Here is a 19,781-nt window from a genome sequence, read left to right as displayed (position 1 = left end):
TCTACCCTCTGGTTCCACCACATTTCTTACAAATAATGATGCTTAAAATACAAACGTAAACAGGTGACGGTGTGCCCAGGAAGCTGAAGGCAGACTTGCTCTGTGTGGCACAGTCAAAAAGGAGAAAGGAAAATAAAAGGGATGCAAAATAAAAATCAGCATTATAAACACACTTTCTGCAGAAAATAAAAGAGAACATATTTGTCAGAAAACAATCCACTGTGATGGAAGGCTTTGCTTACCCCTTTCTGGAGCATACCCCCCACCACTTTACTGCCCCAGTGGGAGTGTTGAGAGTTTCTGTAGAAAAAAGCCAGAAGAGAAAAGGGATTTATAACTCCTGGTTTGAGCAAAAGCAAGAAAAGTTGCTTTAGTCTAGGCAATAAGCTGATGCAAAACCCAAATGTTTATAAAGTCCCTGAACAAAATTTTGGTTGATCTAGATCTCAATAGCTTCTTCTCTTTGAATTTATTCAGGAAAAGAAAAAGTCAATAACCTGGGAAAAAAGGAGGAAGAGATTTTCAGTTTTGTATAATATTAACAGAACAAAATCAAGAAATAATAATTCTGTGGCTCCTGGACCTTCATGGGGTGTGTTTTTATCTTTAGTATTGATTTCTACTTTGCCAGGTCAGACCGATTTTTTTTTTCTGTGTTGAATGTGAATAACCCAGTGGTGAAAAATGATGAGTCTGGGATCCCTGAGCATACATAGATTTCTTCCCTTTATATCAAGGCATAGACTTTTTGATGATACCTCACATGAAAAATCTCATGAATATAGACACACAAAGTCTCTTGGATGGAGGTTCAAATATCTGGGGTTTCACAGCCAAATAGTCCACTGAGTGAAAAATCATTTAGACCTCAGATTCAAGGGCCTGTTTCAAATTTGGACTTGTTTGAAACTCTAACCTATTTTACCTTCTGACTTTATCTCCTTTGTCTCCCTTTCTTGCCTTTCTTGTCCCTGGTTCTAGCAAGATTTTTCTATCAAAATAAAAGCTTTTGAGTTTTTCAAACAAGGGAAAATGCTTTCTAACTATTCAGCCTTTTCACTGTAAATGGCTGAATGGGTGTATACCGCTAAAGACTAAAAGCCAGCTGATCTATGGAATCAATCACTAAAGAATATATGTATATAGGTTGAGCATCCCAAATCTGAAAATCCAAAATCCAAAATGCTCCAAAATCCAAAATTTTATCAGCAGCAACATGATGCTCAAAGGAAATACTCATTGGTGCATTTCAGATCTCAGATTTTCAGATTTGGCATGCTAACCCAGTAAGTATAATGCTAACATCCCAAATCCAACACAACCCAAAATCAAAAACTCTTCTGTTCCCAAGAATTTTGGATAAGGGATTCTCAACCTGTATTCAGCAGTTGTAATCCATGTGGATAATAACCATAAAAAGGTTCCAAATGCAGCTACTGTCATGAACACATTTGATGTTCTATTGTAGTTCTGAGTATTTTTTCCATTTAGCCATTCACCCATGTGGTTAAGAAATTATGGAGAGTATCTTTTACCTCCAAACTTTCCGGTACAAACAGAGCATCCAGGGTTCTGGAACAGAAATGAGCCATTCTAGCCCTTTATACTAAAACTAATTATGTATATAGAATGAAACTAGGGAGTCCAAGTGACTGAGTATCTCCCTCTATTTCCCATGATCTTCAACAATCAACTCACATGTGATGATGTAATTCAAGCATCTCATTGTTACTAAGAAACATTGTACTTTATTACTTTGCTTATAAAAGGAACTGATTTTTTCAAGTAATAATTTTTAATTTTAACTTATTCAAGAAGTTGATGGTAACACCTCTCAAGTCTTTTTTCTTTTTTTCTTTTTTTTTTTTTTTGAGACAAAGTCTCACTCTGTTGCCTAAGCTAGAGTGCAGTGGCGCAATCTCGGCTCACTGCCACCTCCACCTTCCGGGTTCAAGAGATTCTCCTGCCTCAGCCTCCCAAGTAGCTGGGACTACAGGCACACACCACCATGCCCAGCTAATTTTTATATTTTTATTAGGGACAGGGTTTCACTATGTTGGCCAGGCTGGTCTTGAACTCCTGACCTTGTGATCTGCCTGCCTCGGCCTCCCAAAATGCTGGGATTACACACGTGAGCCACTGTGCCCAGTCATCTCTCAAGTCTTTACCAAGAAGGTGCAGGGAAGGAACCCACTGCTTCAGTAATTTAATCCCACTCTGGCTCCTTCCCAGATAACAAGCACTCATTACTTCACCTCATCTGGAAAGGCTGGCAACTCCACACTTGGACATCTGAATCAAATAAGCCTACCAGAGTCTATGACAAGACAGGCATCTCATGCCGCCTAGATTTTTACCAATAACTCTAAATTAGCTTGGAATCACTACAGACCCAACAATATATTTCCCACTGAAATGTATTTTGAATATGTAAGCTTTCTAGTTTTAAACCTATTTTTTCTGTTACCATACATAAGTATGCTATAAATTATGACACTATTCTTTTACAGGACAGACATCATAACACACACATATCTAAGTGTAACTGAGGTCAGACAAAACAGTTCGTTTCAGTATCTACTTACCATGAAATAGTTTCATTGCTTTATGGCATTCAGCATAAATTCATCTCATCTCATCCTCAAAGCTAAACTTTGAAAATTCTACTATCCAGAAATTTTCAACTATTATTTTATTTTACCTGGCATGATCAGTTGTTATGATTATAATGAACTTTTGCAAATAATAGATCCAAACACCTGAATTCACTGTATTTAAAAAGCAAGTTTATAATAAGATTTTAATGCATCTTTTGTATTTTAAAGACTACTAAAATGTTTTGCAAACTTAGAAAAGATATATCTTGAGGTTCTATGTATACTTGCAAGGAAGCAAATTTTGAAAAAAGAAATCTTTTCTAAATGAGGAAAACATTTTCAAACTTTTGTATCACCTCTACACCAATAGTACTAAGATGTGCAGAAGTCTGTTGATATTCTCACCAGGGGGCTCCCCTATTGGAAATAAAAGATTGTGAAGACATAGCTTTCTTAAATGCCCTAATTAATGTTTCAACATTAATTAGCTACAGCAATGTTGATGCTAAGCAAGTGGTTTTTCCAACGGCACAAATGAAGATGTATGCATGTGTAATGAGCATATGTATCCTGTAACTCATGATTATTATTTTATAAAATATCCACCTCCTCTCCCCCACACCGCCATCCTCCCTGCCTTTGCTTGGGTTTTCTAGGCACACTGTGTATCCCACAGAGCTGGAAGGGAAGAGCCGGGTATATATGATCAGGTGAGGAGAGTCAAGTGGCTTGCTTAAAGTTAATTAGTGGCAAAATTAAGAAAATAATCCAGAGTCCTGCTTCCAAGTCTCCTACCCTAGCTTCAAAAATTAATTATCTTCTGCTTTTATATTCAAAGTGCATTTGGAATGCTATTCTTAGATACTTGGGTTTTAATCAAGTTTTCATAGGACATGAAGGAGAGAGAAAAAACAAGCAATCCTTTCTTATTGAATTAATTTAATTTTTGTCTTTTGCGCTCCCAGCTATCAAAACTGTCGAATAAACCAGTTTTGATTCATAAATAATAGTTCCATTATATCTACTGTGCCACTCGTCAGAGCACCTGAAATTTTAATTCACTTGTTCAGCTAAATTTCATCCTCAGTTCATGGCCATAAAATTCTTTATTGACAAACTTTCAAACCAACTTTGACTCTGAGGTATCTAGTCAACATTTTTCTTCTGTGTGGATATTAGTTTATTGAATAAGTGGCATCTGTTTTCCTCCACATCACTAGCAGAGTAGGTATTTCCTTTTGACAGCTTTGCAGGATTTATGGGTTTGCATGCTCTGAAGAAAAATAGTACTAAGCAAAAAATTCCAATTCATTACCTCTTGGTACTTAATTAAGTTCATACCCACGGCACACTGGAGGTGAACCCTGAAATGACTGTGACAGCAACACAGCAGCCAGCTATATTATCTTTGGAAGACAGAGAGGATTCTAATTATCCTGACCTCATTTTTCCATCAATGATATTCATAAACATTCCTTCTATTTCTCTCCCTTTTAGGCTTGGACAGAACTGTTTGGAAGGCAAGTGCAGATTCCCCTCTGCAGCCACCAACCTGTCTGTGCAGCCCTCACATGCAAGAAAGTCAAGCAGTGGTCTCACATTTCTCTCTGACCTTCCAGAATGCAGGCACCGCTTATCACAGGGCTTCCCCTGTGGAAGCACTCAGAAGTTGGCAGGAAGGCAAGCAGTGGGTTTCACTAAGCAAACACACTGTCAGCAGTGAGAGTCAGGGTTACCTGTCAGGGTTCTGCGTGCACACGTGCATCTGTAAGAGGATCCGCTGGGTGAAAGTCTTAAAGCACTGCCCACATTTCCAAAGATGCCAGTCACTGAACTCCGAGTGGAGCTGGCTTGTGGAAGTTGGACTTGCAAGGACTCGCTGGTTTTTCACGTTGATTTGATTAAATCCTGATTCAATGGGCCCAGACTTATCCAGGAGAGAGAAGTTCCTGCTGCATGGAGTCTGGGGGAAAACAACGGAGCGCTGCTGGGTGGCAGGGGCGAGTTTGCTGCTCTTGTTGAAGGGCTGCAGGGCATCTTGTCTGCACATGGCTTCCATCACCGTTGAAGGGACATTTACTAGGAGAATAGCAATAGTTTAGAAGATCAGTTTTACTAGCCTTTAAAATAAGCACAATAACACATACTTTCAAAAAATCAAATAAATTGACATTTCAAAAATTTGTGTTGCTGGACTCACAATTAACATAATAAAAATCTGATTTGAGGGGAAAAAACTATTATCGCAAGTTAATAACTCATCCAATTCCTATTTATTAAGCAACTACTATATGCTCAGGATTGTCTTGCATGGTCTTTGCCCTCATGGAGTTCACTTATGACTTGAGACCTACAGGAGTCCATAATGAGGCCCCACACTGCACCTATTCCTGGAAGGAGTTCAGATGGGAGGCACAGCAAGGGAGAGGGAGTGAGCAGGGGATGCTGCCCAAAGAGGGTAGCCCGGAGCAGCGCAGAGAAAGTGGATTCAGCTTGACTCCTGGAGAACTTCAGGCTTTCCTCCAGCACGGAATAGGTATCACAGGATTGGCAGCACAGGTTAGGTATCCAGGAAAAGCTATTTGAAGAGATGAAGGGAACAAGATGAAAGACACCTGGAGGCAGGAGAAGTCTAGCATGCAGGTGGGATAGTAAGGAGATGGCTGACCGAGCAGGGCGAGGGATCTGGGCACTCTAGAAACAAGGATTGGGGATCAAAAGGAGACTTTAGAGGGCCTTAAAAGTCCAAATAAATAAATAAGAGACTTCAGACCTAAGAAATAGACACAGACCATTTCCGAGCTGAGGAATAGCAAGAAAAATAGAATTAGCGTTCAGGAAGGGATTGAGAGAGACCTGATTTACAGATGGGATGCAAGTGAATAAGGAAAGAGAAGGAGGCAACCGAGTGTGGTGCTTGTGACTCACGCTTTAGAATAAGAAAGACCCAGGTTCAAATCCTGCCTCTGCCTCTTATTAGTTTGGTGATCTTAGGCAAACTATTCAATAGCTCTGGGCTGCAGTTACTCCATCTGTAAAATGAGGACAATGGCACTAATGCTTCTAAGAATAACAGCAGTCTGGTGTGGTGGTTGAGGTGGCTGAGGTTTTAACTCCACTATTTACTACCCTTGGGCAAGTATGGAACATCTAAATCCATGATTTGGTCCTGGGTATCATGTAAAATAATCATTATAAGGACTAAATGAGACAATACAGAGATAGCATTTAGTAAAGAGCTTGACCTATGGTTGACACTCAATAGATGTTTAGCCCTATGAGCCTTAGCATCCTCATCTTTAAAGTCCCCTTCTATGAGGTTTAAACATGTCAACGAAAATACTTATCATAGAGCCTACCATGAACAGCAACCACCATTCTTATTATTATAGAAAAAGAAGCGACGGGTGTGAGGGAGACGGCCCTACACTGGGCTGGTGGCAGTGGAAGTGGGGAGAGAACGAGAAGTTTGGAGGAGGATAATCTAATAATATATCTAGAATTTGTTGTTCTTCTTATTAAGACAATAGTAAGTTAATAATATTTATAAACTACTGGTCATTCCATAGGTCCAGAAGTGATTAGAACCTAATAGTCTTAAAAATTCTTTTTTTTTTTTAAGTAACTACTATATCTATGGGTCATTTCAAGGCTCAGAGAGATTAAAGTTACAGGGTGGTTAAGAGAATGAAATTAGAGACCAAAAATGTTGAAAAGGATGATTGGCAAAAGATTGTGATAGCAAGTAACAAAATAATGCAGACTATGGCCACTGGTTCAAGGCCCCATGGAAGGAAACGCATGACCTGGGAGCACTTCTCATGCCCCACCACAGACCATCACTGAGGATGCTACGAAGACACAGGCATCTGTGGCACGAAGATGCAGGCATCCTCAAGGGTAGGGGACTGTGACTGCCATGAAGCTCTGTGCTTCAGTGGACAGGGAGATGCCATGTGTGGGCACAGAATGGGGTAGGTGTGCTGCCTAAACACTCTTCAACTCAGAACGTTCTGTAGAATCACATGTGTTAAGCAAATTCAACGAGAGGAGTAGCTCTGTCTGCAGGGCTCTCTCTGTCTGCATAGCCCATACTGTCTTGGGAAAGAAAAGTAAAGCAAGAGACTTGCAGACCTAAAAAGCGCCTAAAGCTTGTCTAGTTGGCAGTTCTTAACCTTAGCTACTGCACGTTAGACTCACACATGAGAAGCTTTAAAAATACATTATAATCTCTCTATAGGGCCTGGGTATCTGCATTTTTTAAAGTTCCGCAACTGCTTCTAAACTGAAATCAGGGCTGAGAATCGCTGATCTAATCCTACCTTCTCCGGTTACAAATGACGAAAGCTGAGTCCCAAGAAGGTCCAGTAACTTGCCCAGTGTCACACATTCAGTTAAGGACACATCTAGGTGGCAAGTTTTAGCTTTCTGAATTATAAATCAGAATTTTCTTTTCTTCTGACCATACACTCATAGCATCTCTGCTCAATAGCTGTGTTTCAAAATTTAAAGGATATTTTTACAGCTAGTACATTGTTTTGTGTGTATTATCATGTTATATATACTTAAGTTACATATACTTACATTATACATATACTTATATATACCTACATATGTATGTATGTATGTCTTTATTCTATATACAAATATGTATATTTGAACTTCTGGGGCAAAAGTATATAATCAGTATAGAATTTGTGAATAGTTTTTACACTTAATATTTTAAGGCACACACATTGTTACTTTTTAAATAGGCACTGAAAGACAAGCAGCAATGTTTTGCCATGTTTTGGCTTTTTTAAAAAAATAAAACATAAAACAGCAGCACTGTCAGAGATCAGGGTAGAACCATCTTGTTTGGCCATTTCATTGCTAATCCAGAAGAAGCAAAGCACAGGGAAGCCCACAAGGTTATCGGCAACACTAAGCTTTTTCAGGCCAGACAATTTCAGACTAACAGGAAGGAATGCATGGTAAGAAAACTGTAGAATGAAGATGTCATCAGCACACAGGAGAGCGGGAAACACTGGCCAGCCACTTCACTGTAGGAAAAGGAATAAAATGCCTTTGAGGGGAAGTAATACAAATAATACTGAAGTGTAGATGATAGAGTCTAAATTCTGACTTACACTCCTATAAAGTAACCTAATTGATTAATTCTAAAAAATTGTTAAGGTCACATAACCTTTATATTAAAACAAAAGAATGTGTGGGTGACAGGGAAGTAGGGATGAAGAGAGATTGATTAATGGGTGGAAATTTACAGTTTGGTAAGAGAAATAAGACCTAGTGTTTGATAGATCAGTAGGGTGACGATAGTTTACAATGCTCTATTGTATATGATCACGCCACTGCACTCCAGCCCGGGCAACAAAGCAAGACCTTGTCTCTTAAAAAAAAAAAAAATTAAAGCAGAACATTTTAGAAGGCACAGAAGATGATTCTTCCTAAATATCAGCCTCACTGATTATGGCCATCAAAGGTGTAAACTAAACACAGGAAATTTTCAGAGAAAGGACAGGAAATTTCAGCCCAACACAAGAAAGACAACACAGACAACTGCAAAAGGTGCAGAGGTGGCTTATTAAAATGATCAAAAAGATGAAGTGGTTTCTGCATGAAGAAATATTGAGCTAGTCAATTTCTTTGGTCTGGAAATGCAAAGATTAAGAGGAAGAGGGCAAACTCCCAAAGCTTGAAGGATACAGTGAAGAACATGAACTCATGAAATCTGGACAGTTAAAATATTGAGAGAGGCAAATTCAGGATCCATAAAACAAAGTTCAACTTTACCCCTTCCTCATTCATTCATTCAGTCCACAAATAGTTGCTGAGCATCTATTACATGCCTGACCCTGTGCTAGGCACCATGGATACAGGGGGACCAAGAAAGCCATAGTCCCTGCCCTCTAGCACATAAACTCTAGTGGGAAAGACAGATACTAAGCTGATGTTTCTACAGATAAATATTTACTCAGTTTCATCAAATCTAATATTCCATTAATTTCACCATTATAATTGTAAGTCACCATTAATTGCAAGACACCTGCCAGTTTCAGAAAGATTAAAATATAAAAAGAAAACCCATACATTTTAGAATTGACAAAATACAGTTATGACAAGTGTGGTTAAGTGCTGTTAGAGAAAAGAAAGGATGTCAGGAAATGATAAATCAGGGATGGCTGAACTTGGGGTATGAGCAAATCTGAGTCCTGAGGCGTACACAGGCATCATACGAGTGCAAAGGGAGGAAAAGGCAATGCAAGAAGATGGAACATTGGCAGCTTTGCCAGAGTTTTGTGCCATGCTGAGGTAGGAAGGAGCTCAGGGCACTAAAGGAATGGAAAAAAAATCAATGTGGCCGGAGAAAGAAGGGGAGACGGGCTGCAGCTGAGGCTGGAGAGGAAGGCAACCCAATCACCAATGCCTGTGGGAGCTGGACAGGCCACGGAAATATGTGATGGGGTGATGGGAGGCAGGTTAACACAACAGAGGATGGTGGGGTCGGTAACATCCTGAACAGGGCATAGCTAGTCTAGAGATGTTTGGAATCTAATATTGTAAAATACTTTATGAACCACAGAAATATTTCTGGACACTCTATATGACCCATAGGCAAAGAGCAATGGCAAGCCAAAAAAAGATTTTAAGCTTGGGTGTCAGATGATCAGATTTATGCTTTTTTTTTTTTTTTTTTTTTTGAGATGAAGTCTCACTCTGTCACTCAGGCTGGAGTGCAGTGGGGTGATCTTGGGTTACTGTAATCTCTGGTTCCCAAGTTCAAGCGATTCTCCTGCCTCAGCCTCCTGAGTAGCTAGGACTACAGGCGTGCGCCACCATGCCCTTCTAATTTTTGTATTTTTGGAAGAGATGGGGTTTCACTATGTTGGCCAGGCTGGTCTCAAACTCCTGATCTTGTGATCCGCCCCCCTCAGCCTCCCAAAGTGCTGTGATTCAGGTGTGAGCCACCGCACCTGGTCAGATTTATGCTTTAAAGGCATCATTACTCTGTATCAGTAAATAAAGAAACAAAATACAGAACAATGTATACATGTGGGAGAATGACAGCCAAAGAATAAAAGGGAAAATATGATTAGATGCTGGAATGGGCAAAAATTATCCCTGAAAGAATACCTGAGAACCTGCCGACATTACCGATGGCATCTTGGAAGGACACTTATATATATGTCCGCAGTACTTTCTGCATTTTGATCTATGGGACAGAGCTACCTATTAATGAGTAAACCAAAACAATGAAATAAGCGAATGGATGAAACTTCCCTCTGGCCACCATGAACTAAAGAGAGAAAGCATGAAGTCATGCAGGAGGCTACTGCAGGAGTCCAAGCCAGAGTGGATGCTGACACTAGTCAGGTGGCAGCAGAAATGAAGTGAAGAAATGCATTAGGAATATGCAATCAACAGGACTTGGTGGCTGATTGAAAAGAAGTTGTGAGCAAGAGTGAGATGTCAAGGTTACTCGACAGAGCAATTAGATGATTGGGAGTGAGAACTGCTGAAAGATGGGAGAGGCAATTAGTGGGAGTGAATAGAGTGGGTTTAGTTTTATGCAGGTTTAGTTGGAGATGCGTGTGAGACAGGAAAGTGAAGATGTTGTTGCCAAGACAGCTGGAGAGGAGTCTGGGGCTCAGTAAAGAGGTCTGGATTGAAAATAGAAATCTGGGAGTACCTGTCTTAAATCAGGTCTCCCAGGAAACAGACTCTGAAATGGGGATTTGGGGTTTGGGGATTGCTCTCAGGATCAACACCTGTTGGGAAGTGAGGCGGGCAGCACTGAGCTGAGGGAGGAGTTTAACAGCTCTGGAGCTGGATGGAATGAATGTCCTTTAGGGTTGTCCTGATTTGAGGCAAGGGAACCAGTCCTTTATACACCCCGCATTGACCAGTCATTGCTCATGGGCTACCATGGGAGGAAGTATGACCAAGGGTGAGGTGGTTCAAGAGGGCTAAAGGTAATTCCTGGAAACAAACTCATCCGAGATGTCAGTCCCCTACATTCCCACAAACAGTGGGAATGAGCACCTCCATCCAGTAGCAAAACTGGGCTTGAAGCAGCACATCACAATATCCTACAGCAGGCAAAAAGTCAAATCTCTCATGACAGTGACTTTCCCTGAGACCTTTGTCATTTCTCTCGTGAACACCTTTTTAGTGGGTGCTGCCTTCTTGTTGGAGTCTTGTGAAAGATTCAGAAGCATCCCTGGGGAGTGACTTCTTTCTTCTTCCATGAACCTACAGGTTTCAACAGCTCTAGACCAATTTTTATGTTAGTTTCTTGGCTCAAGGTTTCCATAGCTGGCAAGTAGTGCAAAATCAAGCCTCATAATATCCCATAGCTAGAGCTAGTTTCTAGAGTGTGACTTTGTTTTTACTAATGCCCCAAGATGAACAGTTCCTTAGCTTACTGGCTTGAGAGCAGCATTTTTCTATTCCCCATTCAGGGACAAGATAGTGCCTTTTGGTTCCGGGTTTTAAGTAAGAAGTCCAACCCCAGCTTTGCACTGTACACAAGAGGCTTGGAACCTTGACTCCTCCCAGCTGAATGACTTACAGAGCCTGACAGCCGCGAGCTCAAGCTCTCTGCTGCAGCCATCTCACGCAGCATCTGCACGGTGTTTGATACTATGGTTATGTGCTTACGTGTTCTCTTCTAAACTGAGCTCCTCTAAGACAGGACCTAGTTTTTACACCCATCACAATGCTTCCTGTAGGGCCCTGCATAGACGCTCTTGTGGACTGAACTACACTGTAATCTTCTAAAGGTCACCGCTAAGGGCTTGAGTAGGGCCTTCCTGACCCTGACCTAGTTTCTTATTGTTAGTGGAACGGTGGGGGTGAGGGGCACCATGCAGAGGCCCCCCTTTTTATTTTCTGCTCTTTAAAATCAAAAGAAAAAGGCAGGGCTCCTCCAGGCAGGGTTTACTCTGGTGCAGCAACTCCCCTGTTGCCATCAAGGTTCACATTCTGCCACCTCAGCTTCATAGGCCGAGACAGAAAAAGCAGCAGGAAGACTTGTTTAACATTTATTCCCAGGATTTTTTTTAATTTCCTCTGAAATGAATACGAATACACTAAGGTCTTTACACTCTGCAGGAGCTAATCCCCCACTGGAAGCTTTGGGGAACCTCATTCCTTCTTGCGGATGCGATCTGTCGACACAGGCGTTCCTTCAGGCTCTTTTGAAAGGCCCACAGTGGATGGGGAGGCGCTCTCTTTGGAGCTCTATTACATTTATAATATGACTTTTTAAAAAAGAAAATAACATAGGAATTGCTTCCAGAACCTAAATGCCTGTGTGAACTGCTGTCTTCTCTGAGTCAAGGCGGCTTTCAATGGACTGTCCAGGCAGTGAGTGTACCCACAGCCGCCCTGCTTTGGGGCCGCCAGCGGAGGGGGCACGTCCTGAACCCAAACCCACCGCACACGCTCAATAGGAAACATGTACTTTCAATGTTGAAAGAACTATGGGAAGAAAGTTGTATTTTTATAAATGAAAGTGCTTAATATTCACAAAGTAAAATCATATTTTCCTTGAATGCCTTGGTCCCGGTATCAACTTCATTAACAACAACAAAAAATCTGCCTGAAATATTTAATCCCTTCTAATAATGGCAACAGAAATTCTCAGTATTTATCCAGTGCACATTTACTCATGTTCACTGTGCGCACAGCACTATAAAGAGGCTCTGTGGAGGTATTTTATCGAAAAAGTATTTGATCTCAAGAAGCTTCTTTTTAGATACCTAATTAATTTTGTGGCTGGCTCAGTGGGATAAAAATTGTCTTAGAATTGCTTATCCAGTGGAGATGATTTAAATTACTCAAGACTATGGAAGGCTATCTGTTAAATTATCTGTCCGTGCCCTTTTGCACATTTATGCTTTTAAATCACAGAGTATTTTCTTAGCACAGAAGAAGGAATCCTCATTGTATGGCATTACCAGGTCTCCCAGTGAATCACATGGAATGAGAATCCATCTTAGAGGTAGTCAAAGTCATATATCTCCCCCACACTATCTGATGAAGCCTTTTGCTGGTTTCCTGGGTGGCCAATCACGTGACAGATATATGACTCTGAGACAGGAACTGAAATAAAATTCCTATAATACCCTTGGGGGAAAGGGGATTGTCACTGTTGAGCACTTTAGTCAATGGCTTAATTCCTTTTAAACTTGCCTCAACCTTACTTACAGCTCTGAATAGAACCCAAAAGAACTACTTAGTATTCCTACTGAGTGTACAATACATCGAGCTGTTGTAGCTTTGCAACTTTTCTTTCAAGGATTTCAGGTGCTAAATGATATATCATATATCCTGGTAGAGTTTATTCAGTACTCTAATCATTAATACCAAGAACGCTTCGTTCAGGGTAGACTCTAGCAGAAAGAAGAAGTGAAAAAAGCAAACTGGTGGGGGTTTTTTTCCCAGAAAGTACATTTTTGGCACTGTCATACTGAATCTGAAGGCCAGGTGGTATGCTCTTAGACATCCATTGTCAGGTGGCCTTGAATGGCACACAGACCCAAAAATGCTCTACTCCAATCCCTCATCCCTCCCGTTCATGTGACAGCATCATCAGGTGGAAGCACCATGTGGATATGAGTCTCCCACTCCAGAGATCCAGGTCAAGGATAAGAAATGCATTTCCTAAGTGGTCACTCCACAGTTTCCATTTCAGGCTCAGAGCTCAGCAAGTGGTCATGCCATCCTTCCAGCTCCTCAGGCCAAAAGCCTCAAAGTCATCCCTGACTCCACTTTCTCACTGTGCATCTAATGTGTCAGAAAATGCTGTTGGATTTACTTTTAAAACATATCCAGAATCCAACTACTTCTCACCACCTCCACCACTTCCATGCTAGTCCAAACCGCTGTCCTCTCCCCTGGATTCCCTGCTCTTCCCACGCCCTTACTGTCTAGTCTCCACTCAGTAGACAGAGTAATCCTGAAAAAAATTCAGTCAAATCATTCTTTTTCTCAAAACCCTACAACACCCTCCTTTGCCCAGCTCACACAGAGTCAGAGTCAGCATCCTGATAATAGCCTCCAGGGCCCTACAAGGTCTTCCCTGCTCTGGCACCCACCCACATCTAAGTTAACCTCTTTCCACCTCACTCACTCTGCCGCATCCATGCTGACCTCTGTGATGCTTTTCCAACACACCAGGAACATTCCCATCTTGGGACTTGTAATTGTCTGGTGCCTAGGAATGGTCTTCTGCCTACTAACACATGGTTTGTTCCTTCATCATCTTAAGTCTCTGCCCAAAGGCCACCTTCCCAGTGGATCCTACCCTGTTAACTCTCTGAAACTGTAACTCCCAACTCCTGGTACCCCTTTGCCCCTTTTCTGCTTTATTAGCCCACAACATTTATCACCATCTGACCAAATATTTATTCACTTATATATATGTTGATAATCTGTCTCTCTCCACTAGAATGTAAGCTCAATGAGGGCAGGAATTCTTGTCCATTTTGTTCACTGCTGTATTTGTATCACCAAGTATGGTAGGTGTTCCTTACACAACTGAACAATGAATGAATGAATATTTGGCCTTGATATGTTTACTTTCAGACATTCCTCAACACACATACCACAACAACACCTTCAGAGTCTGTAGCAGGTTGTATTAAAAGAAGAAACAGAGGACCTTGTGAGATTTCCAGAATCCTTTTGGATCAAACACTCTAGACGATGAGGTTATGACAAGGTTCCAACATACAGACAAGTCCATGTTAGTAGATCAGGCTGACTGATGCTGACACCTTTCTGTGCACAGATAGAGATTTAGTTTTGGGAATATGGGGCAAGGAGCCATTCTGTTTGAGGCAGAGCACAGTGGCTCCTACGTCTCATTTGCCTCTCACTACATACTCATGTCCAACACTGAGATTTTCTCCCATGAAGACAGGAACTCACTCAAGCAGGAGTATGGCTGCAGAAAAGAAAATTTCCAGTGGAAGCTTACAAAGTCAGAGGAATGTACTATATATCCAAAGATTCATTTTTTAAAAAATTTGAGATTGGTTTGGGGGTTAGGGTAAAATGGAAAAGGAAAGTTGATAGTAATAGGCTTGTTGAAGATTTTTCTTTTTACAAAGAAATTAAAGACAAATGGGAAAGAAATATCTAACCATCAGCATTTTGATCAGTGATAATATGAGCATTTTTAAATTGTAGTTTTTGTGTGTGTAAGTGCATGCGTGAGAAAGCGGAGGAGAAAATAAAAAAGAACACTTTTTTCAAAATGAAATTTCTTATCCATTATCAAAAGATACCTGTAATCTTTTTTTTTTTTTTTTTGTAGCATAACATCAAATTATCAGCTCACAAATTAGTCAGTTTGGTGACAAGAAAACACAGTATCACTGAAACTAATGTTTCTCACTGAAGCACATCAGAATAACCTAACTCTGTTCCAAATACTGGAAATCACTTTCAAATCGTTTTCAAAGAACTGATAAAACAGAAATATAAAGTTTACATGAAAGTTGCTGCAAGTTCACATTTGCCTAGATGTTAATTCTTTTAAAAATAATGGTTGGAATGGCAATAAAGACAGGAGAAAACTACATGTTTCCAGACACAGTTTTAGACAAAAAATGTAGAAAGACATGAATTCCTCAGTCACATATCTACCATTTTAAATATTATTTCTCATGCAAATGACTATGTAGGAGGAAGCACACCCAATCGACTAAAGGGGTATTACATACCCTGATTAAATGGCATTGCTTTCTTATTATTTCATTTTTGCATATAGTATGGTTCCCACAAGACTGTGCATCCTTTCAGAGCAGCAGCTGAATCTTATACTGCTCTTGTAATCCCTAAGGTGGCAATCACAGAATCAGACACACGGTAGGTGCTCAGTGAATACCAACTGACTTAACTTGCCCCAACTATTATTTAAAATTCTGGCAAAGGCTTTGAAGTTGCTAATAGGTGAAGGACTGGCCCGTACAGGTTAAGATGCCCTATGAGAAAGCAGATGACATGCAGGGAAAAGAAAATGATGGAACAGACTTGTGTATGTTTATGTTACTTATCATAGTGAACCACATTTCATGAGTTTCAAAAAACACTCTTAAAAAGTTAGCTTTGAAATAGGTATATTGAAATGTGAATTCAGAGCTAAAATAAATTCTTACAGTTTTCATCCTGGGCAATGCATTGTAAGGGGATCCCAAAGAAAGACGTATAGCTGTCATTGTACCACACCAGAAGCTCGGTGCCCCTGGGGATATCTATACAGGCTCGGTAGAATATATTCGACCTATTCAAAACAAAAGAAAACCCAGCTTAGTAATACATAGGACTCATGTGCCCCCATCCATATTTTTATTGCCCCAAAAAAGTTCTGCTCAGCTCCATCTAAACAGTTTCTCTTCGTAATAAATCTACACTCAACTGATAGTCCCCAGCAACCAATTAGAGCCTGTAACTCAGTATGATAAACAGTATTCAGTTTATTTCCACAGTGTCCCTCCCTAGAATGAATTGACTGAAGAGACAGATATTTAACCCAGGAGACATCAGAAAGGAAGAGTTCATTAAAAAAAAAAAAAAAAAAAAAAATTCCATCTCACACTAATGAGAAAATTCCCTCTCTGGAAAATTGCAAAGACACTGGTGCCCCAACCTCATATATAAATACTATTGATCTCTTATTTAAAGGAAAAGTATTAAATGTATTATTGCAACTTGGCATTGGGAGTTCCCAAATTTGTAATAAAATTAAGCAGCTTTGTGATATAAGGACTCAGAGAAATAAAAATCCTCTCCACTGCTTTTCTTCTAAAGTTTGATACAGGAGAAGAGAAAAACCCTCTTATGTGAAATGGATGGAAATTCAATAACTACAAGAGGAGCACTTTACTCTGGCTGAAAAATTACACTCTGAAATGATACAGTGAAGGTGCCACGAAATAAACATTTTTTATAATAGCTTTGGTACTGTAAAAAAAAATCTACAGATGAAAAAAAATGAGGAGACTGCGACTGGTTTTCTCAATGAAGAATTGCTACAAATATGAACCTCAAGTTCAAGATAAAAGTGTGTAGGGTTGGTGGGTCTTAAATTTCTCCTTTCTGTAAGGAATTGGCTGTAGCAGGGCAATTTGTTCCTTGTATAACACTGCAGACATAAGGCGAATGCTTCTCCACATTTTTCATGGCAGTGAGATATGCACTTGTCAACATATTTTGTCACCACAAAGTGGCTCTTGGCAATAGGATCATAAAGATCAATAAAAAAGTGCAGATTCTCAATATTTTACTTGCAGCTGCAAAAATTTCATTTATCTTGTTATTTTCCTTACTTGCTGCCATTCTGTCTCAGGAGGGCACTGCTAGCTAAGCAGAATGTTTTTTCCAACGTTCTATGAATATCTGACAAAAACTCCAGCCAGTTGTCCAGCTCTTGCTACCCTTCCTCCCTCTGCATCTCTAAGAGCTGTGCATTTTATTAATTCTTTCCACTGCTACATAAAAAAATCAAAATTGGAGCTGAGCTATAAATCACTGGCATCTCCTAACTTGAGAAAAATTGAGTCTACTTTGTACTTCACCCTTGCAACATTTCATCTCTCGGTTTGGCTTCCCTTCATATAAACACTGCGCCCGGCAAATGAATGTGCTAAAACCAAATGACACACTTTGCTGCTGAAAGAGCAGAACTGTTTTCGAGCAATGGGTGGTCTTTTGAGGCACCGAGTAGGCCGAAAGGGGGAAAAAAATGTGTAAGCGTACACCATTCCTTACAAGCGGGCAGAGCTTCCAAAACTCGCAGAAATCTCTGCATGTTGAAGCACATCAAAGGGATTTTTCCCTTTTCAGATAATATTTCCTTTGCTGACATGTATTTAGTATTGTGGTTGGATGACTCATAAAGATAGCTTCATGGCGTCCCAACGCAGTTGAAGTGGAACACATGCCAACAAACATTATTGTCAGCCTCAAAATAAAAACAAAACGTTCAGCTAAGGGTCAATCAATCAAGGGCGCTTTGAAGAAAATTCCATTTAGATATTACAAATCATAACAGAATGAATTTAAACCAGCTGACTTTTTGTGAAGAGGACATTCATGTACAATAAAAATTAGGCTGGCTCTTCAGGGTCCAACTTTTCTATTTTCTTACTGTTGGACGTGGTCACTGGTGATGAATGCCAGTTTTTAAAATTGTGTTTTTGTAGTTCATTTTGTAAAGATCTGAAGTAATCGAAAACAGATCAGCAGAGAGAGCTCATAGTGTAAGCACCATCATGAAAGGGGAGTTTTAAGAAACCCACTTAATATTGACAGATAGGCAATGACTTACCCACGCTCACCTTCCTCTTAGAGGTTTCTTGTTTTCCCAAATTCAGAATTTGCCTCAATGGCTCCCTGGGTACTCATTACAGAACCAAACTATCTCTTGCTAAATGGACAAGCACAATCTTCACTAATTTTCTAGCTCAGAGTTTTATTAAAAACCTCACAACAGAAATGCAGCTGTAATAAAAGCGTGTAAAGCTTGTATACAGCAGTGTAACGAAATACTGTCTTGTGCTACTTCATTTAAACCGTTATTTAATGAAATGAAACTGCACTGAAAACCAAGGCAGTGAGTCACACACAGCCCCAATTTTGTTTTTAATTGAAGACCTTCAGAGAGCAAGCCAGATTTGTGCAGCCTTTAACCAACAAGGGGAAGAAAGCTAAAAAGAAAAAACTTAACTTCGTTTAAAAAAAAAGGAAAGGAAAATAAATAGCCATAGGCAGGACTCCAAGTTGCTGAGCACAGAGCCCTCTGCTTTGATGTGTCTGTGGTGCCTAATAAAGCTAAACAGTTGCTTCTGATTCTAAAGGGAACACGGCTGTTTATAACTGAGGTCATATATTTATATGGCACACGTTTTCGAGGGATTTTGAGAAAAGAAGGCTTAGTGGTAGGGTTTTTCCTATTTGATTTGTTTTTGCCCTCTCGTCTCCACTCCAGCCTTCCTTAGCACTAAGTGGAAATGCTTCACCAGCAGGTGCACTGAGAAGAACTGGCAGAGCATCCAGAGAATCCACCCTGCTTCTCAGCTGCCCAGAGTCCTCCCTATGTGGACTCCCTACAGGAAAATGGGGATGGCTCCACCCTGCCTTTGTTATCCTTTGGGTTGCCCATACGTCAGGAAACCAGGAGCTTCTCTGTGCCCGGGAACTGCCTCATCAACTGAAACAAATCCTGAATCATCAAAGGGCCAAACCCTCCGCCACCATCAGAGGCAGCAGGAGAGTTACCCTGGCTCTGTCACTGCCACTAAGCCTAAGGGTTTTGGAAAGGTATCCTGGGGAAGGTAGAGAGGTCTTGGTTTCCCATGCCATTGTGCAAGTAAAACTATTCCTCAAGGGAGATAGCATGAAGCAGACTGAAACCAAGAGACCCGAGGCTGAATTTCTGACCTTCTACTTATTGTGTGTATATATCTGCTTGGGAAAAGCACCCCAAGTCAGTGGGTTTGCTGGACTCATTCAGACCATTCTGGAAGTTCTGATGATGTGGGAGTAACTTTACCATGTGCACAGAGTGAAGGAAGCCATCTACTAGCATCTTTAATCCTAAATGTTCATGAATGTCATGAATGCTCTTACTATCATAAGAACTAAGGTGGTTTCAGAAACCTAGCAAAAAAAAAAAAAAAAAAAAAAATGTCTGCCAGTCTTTTCAGAGTTCTGCAGGATTTTTTTTTTTTTTTACCCACCAGCGGCAAGCTTGAATTTGTATATGCAAGCCAAATGGCTTCAGCTCTGTAGGTGGTAAATCAAGATATACTTTACCTGTACTGAACTACTGTTAGATTCTGTTCTCCGCAGTGCCTTGCACATCGGATATACCTCATCCAGCTCGACTTACTAGGTTCCCCACCATCAATAAAGTGCTGTAGTGTCCCATCCTGGTCATATATCTGGAGAAGAGGTCAGAAGGTCAAGTAGTTAGAACGAATCATCAGCAATCATTTTCCCTGCTTCCCTTGGTGTCTTTACGTGTCAGCTGCAGAAATTTATTGCCCTTAGGTTTGCTAGTGCTTATTGATGCTTGTGAAAACTCAACTGGAATAACAGGAAAATATTTTTTGGTGATGCAAGTCGATCAGGTTTTTCTTATCAAGCCAATCTTCTCTGTATTAAACATAT

The 19,781-nt window shown here is 40.4% G+C and overlaps 1 protein-coding gene across 1 annotated transcript in view; it reads right to left on the bottom strand.

Annotated features, from left to right (window-relative positions):
* Positions 1 to 19,781, bottom strand: part of PRDM6 (PR/SET domain 6) — a 118,805-nt gene that overhangs the window by 17,647 nt on the left and 81,377 nt on the right. The window contains exons 4-6 of the mRNA XM_012448332.2: positions 19,425 to 19,552; positions 15,767 to 15,891; positions 4,334 to 4,676 (exon numbers count right to left, since the gene is read on the bottom strand). Coding sequence (XP_012303755.2) covers positions 4,334 to 4,676; positions 15,767 to 15,891; positions 19,425 to 19,552 — 596 coding nt within the window. The remainder of the gene's footprint in view (positions 1 to 4,333; positions 4,677 to 15,766; positions 15,892 to 19,424; positions 19,553 to 19,781) is intronic.

The sequence above is a fragment of the Aotus nancymaae genome, unplaced genomic scaffold, assembly GCF_030222135.1.
Source record: "Aotus nancymaae isolate 86718 unplaced genomic scaffold, 86718_ANA_hifiasm-v0.15.2.pri h1tg000064l_0, whole genome shotgun sequence".
In the NCBI taxonomy this organism is placed as follows: domain Eukaryota; kingdom Metazoa; phylum Chordata; class Mammalia; order Primates; family Aotidae; genus Aotus; species Aotus nancymaae.
Note: the sequence above shows the minus strand (reverse complement) of the source record. Positions and strands in the feature narration are given on the sequence as shown.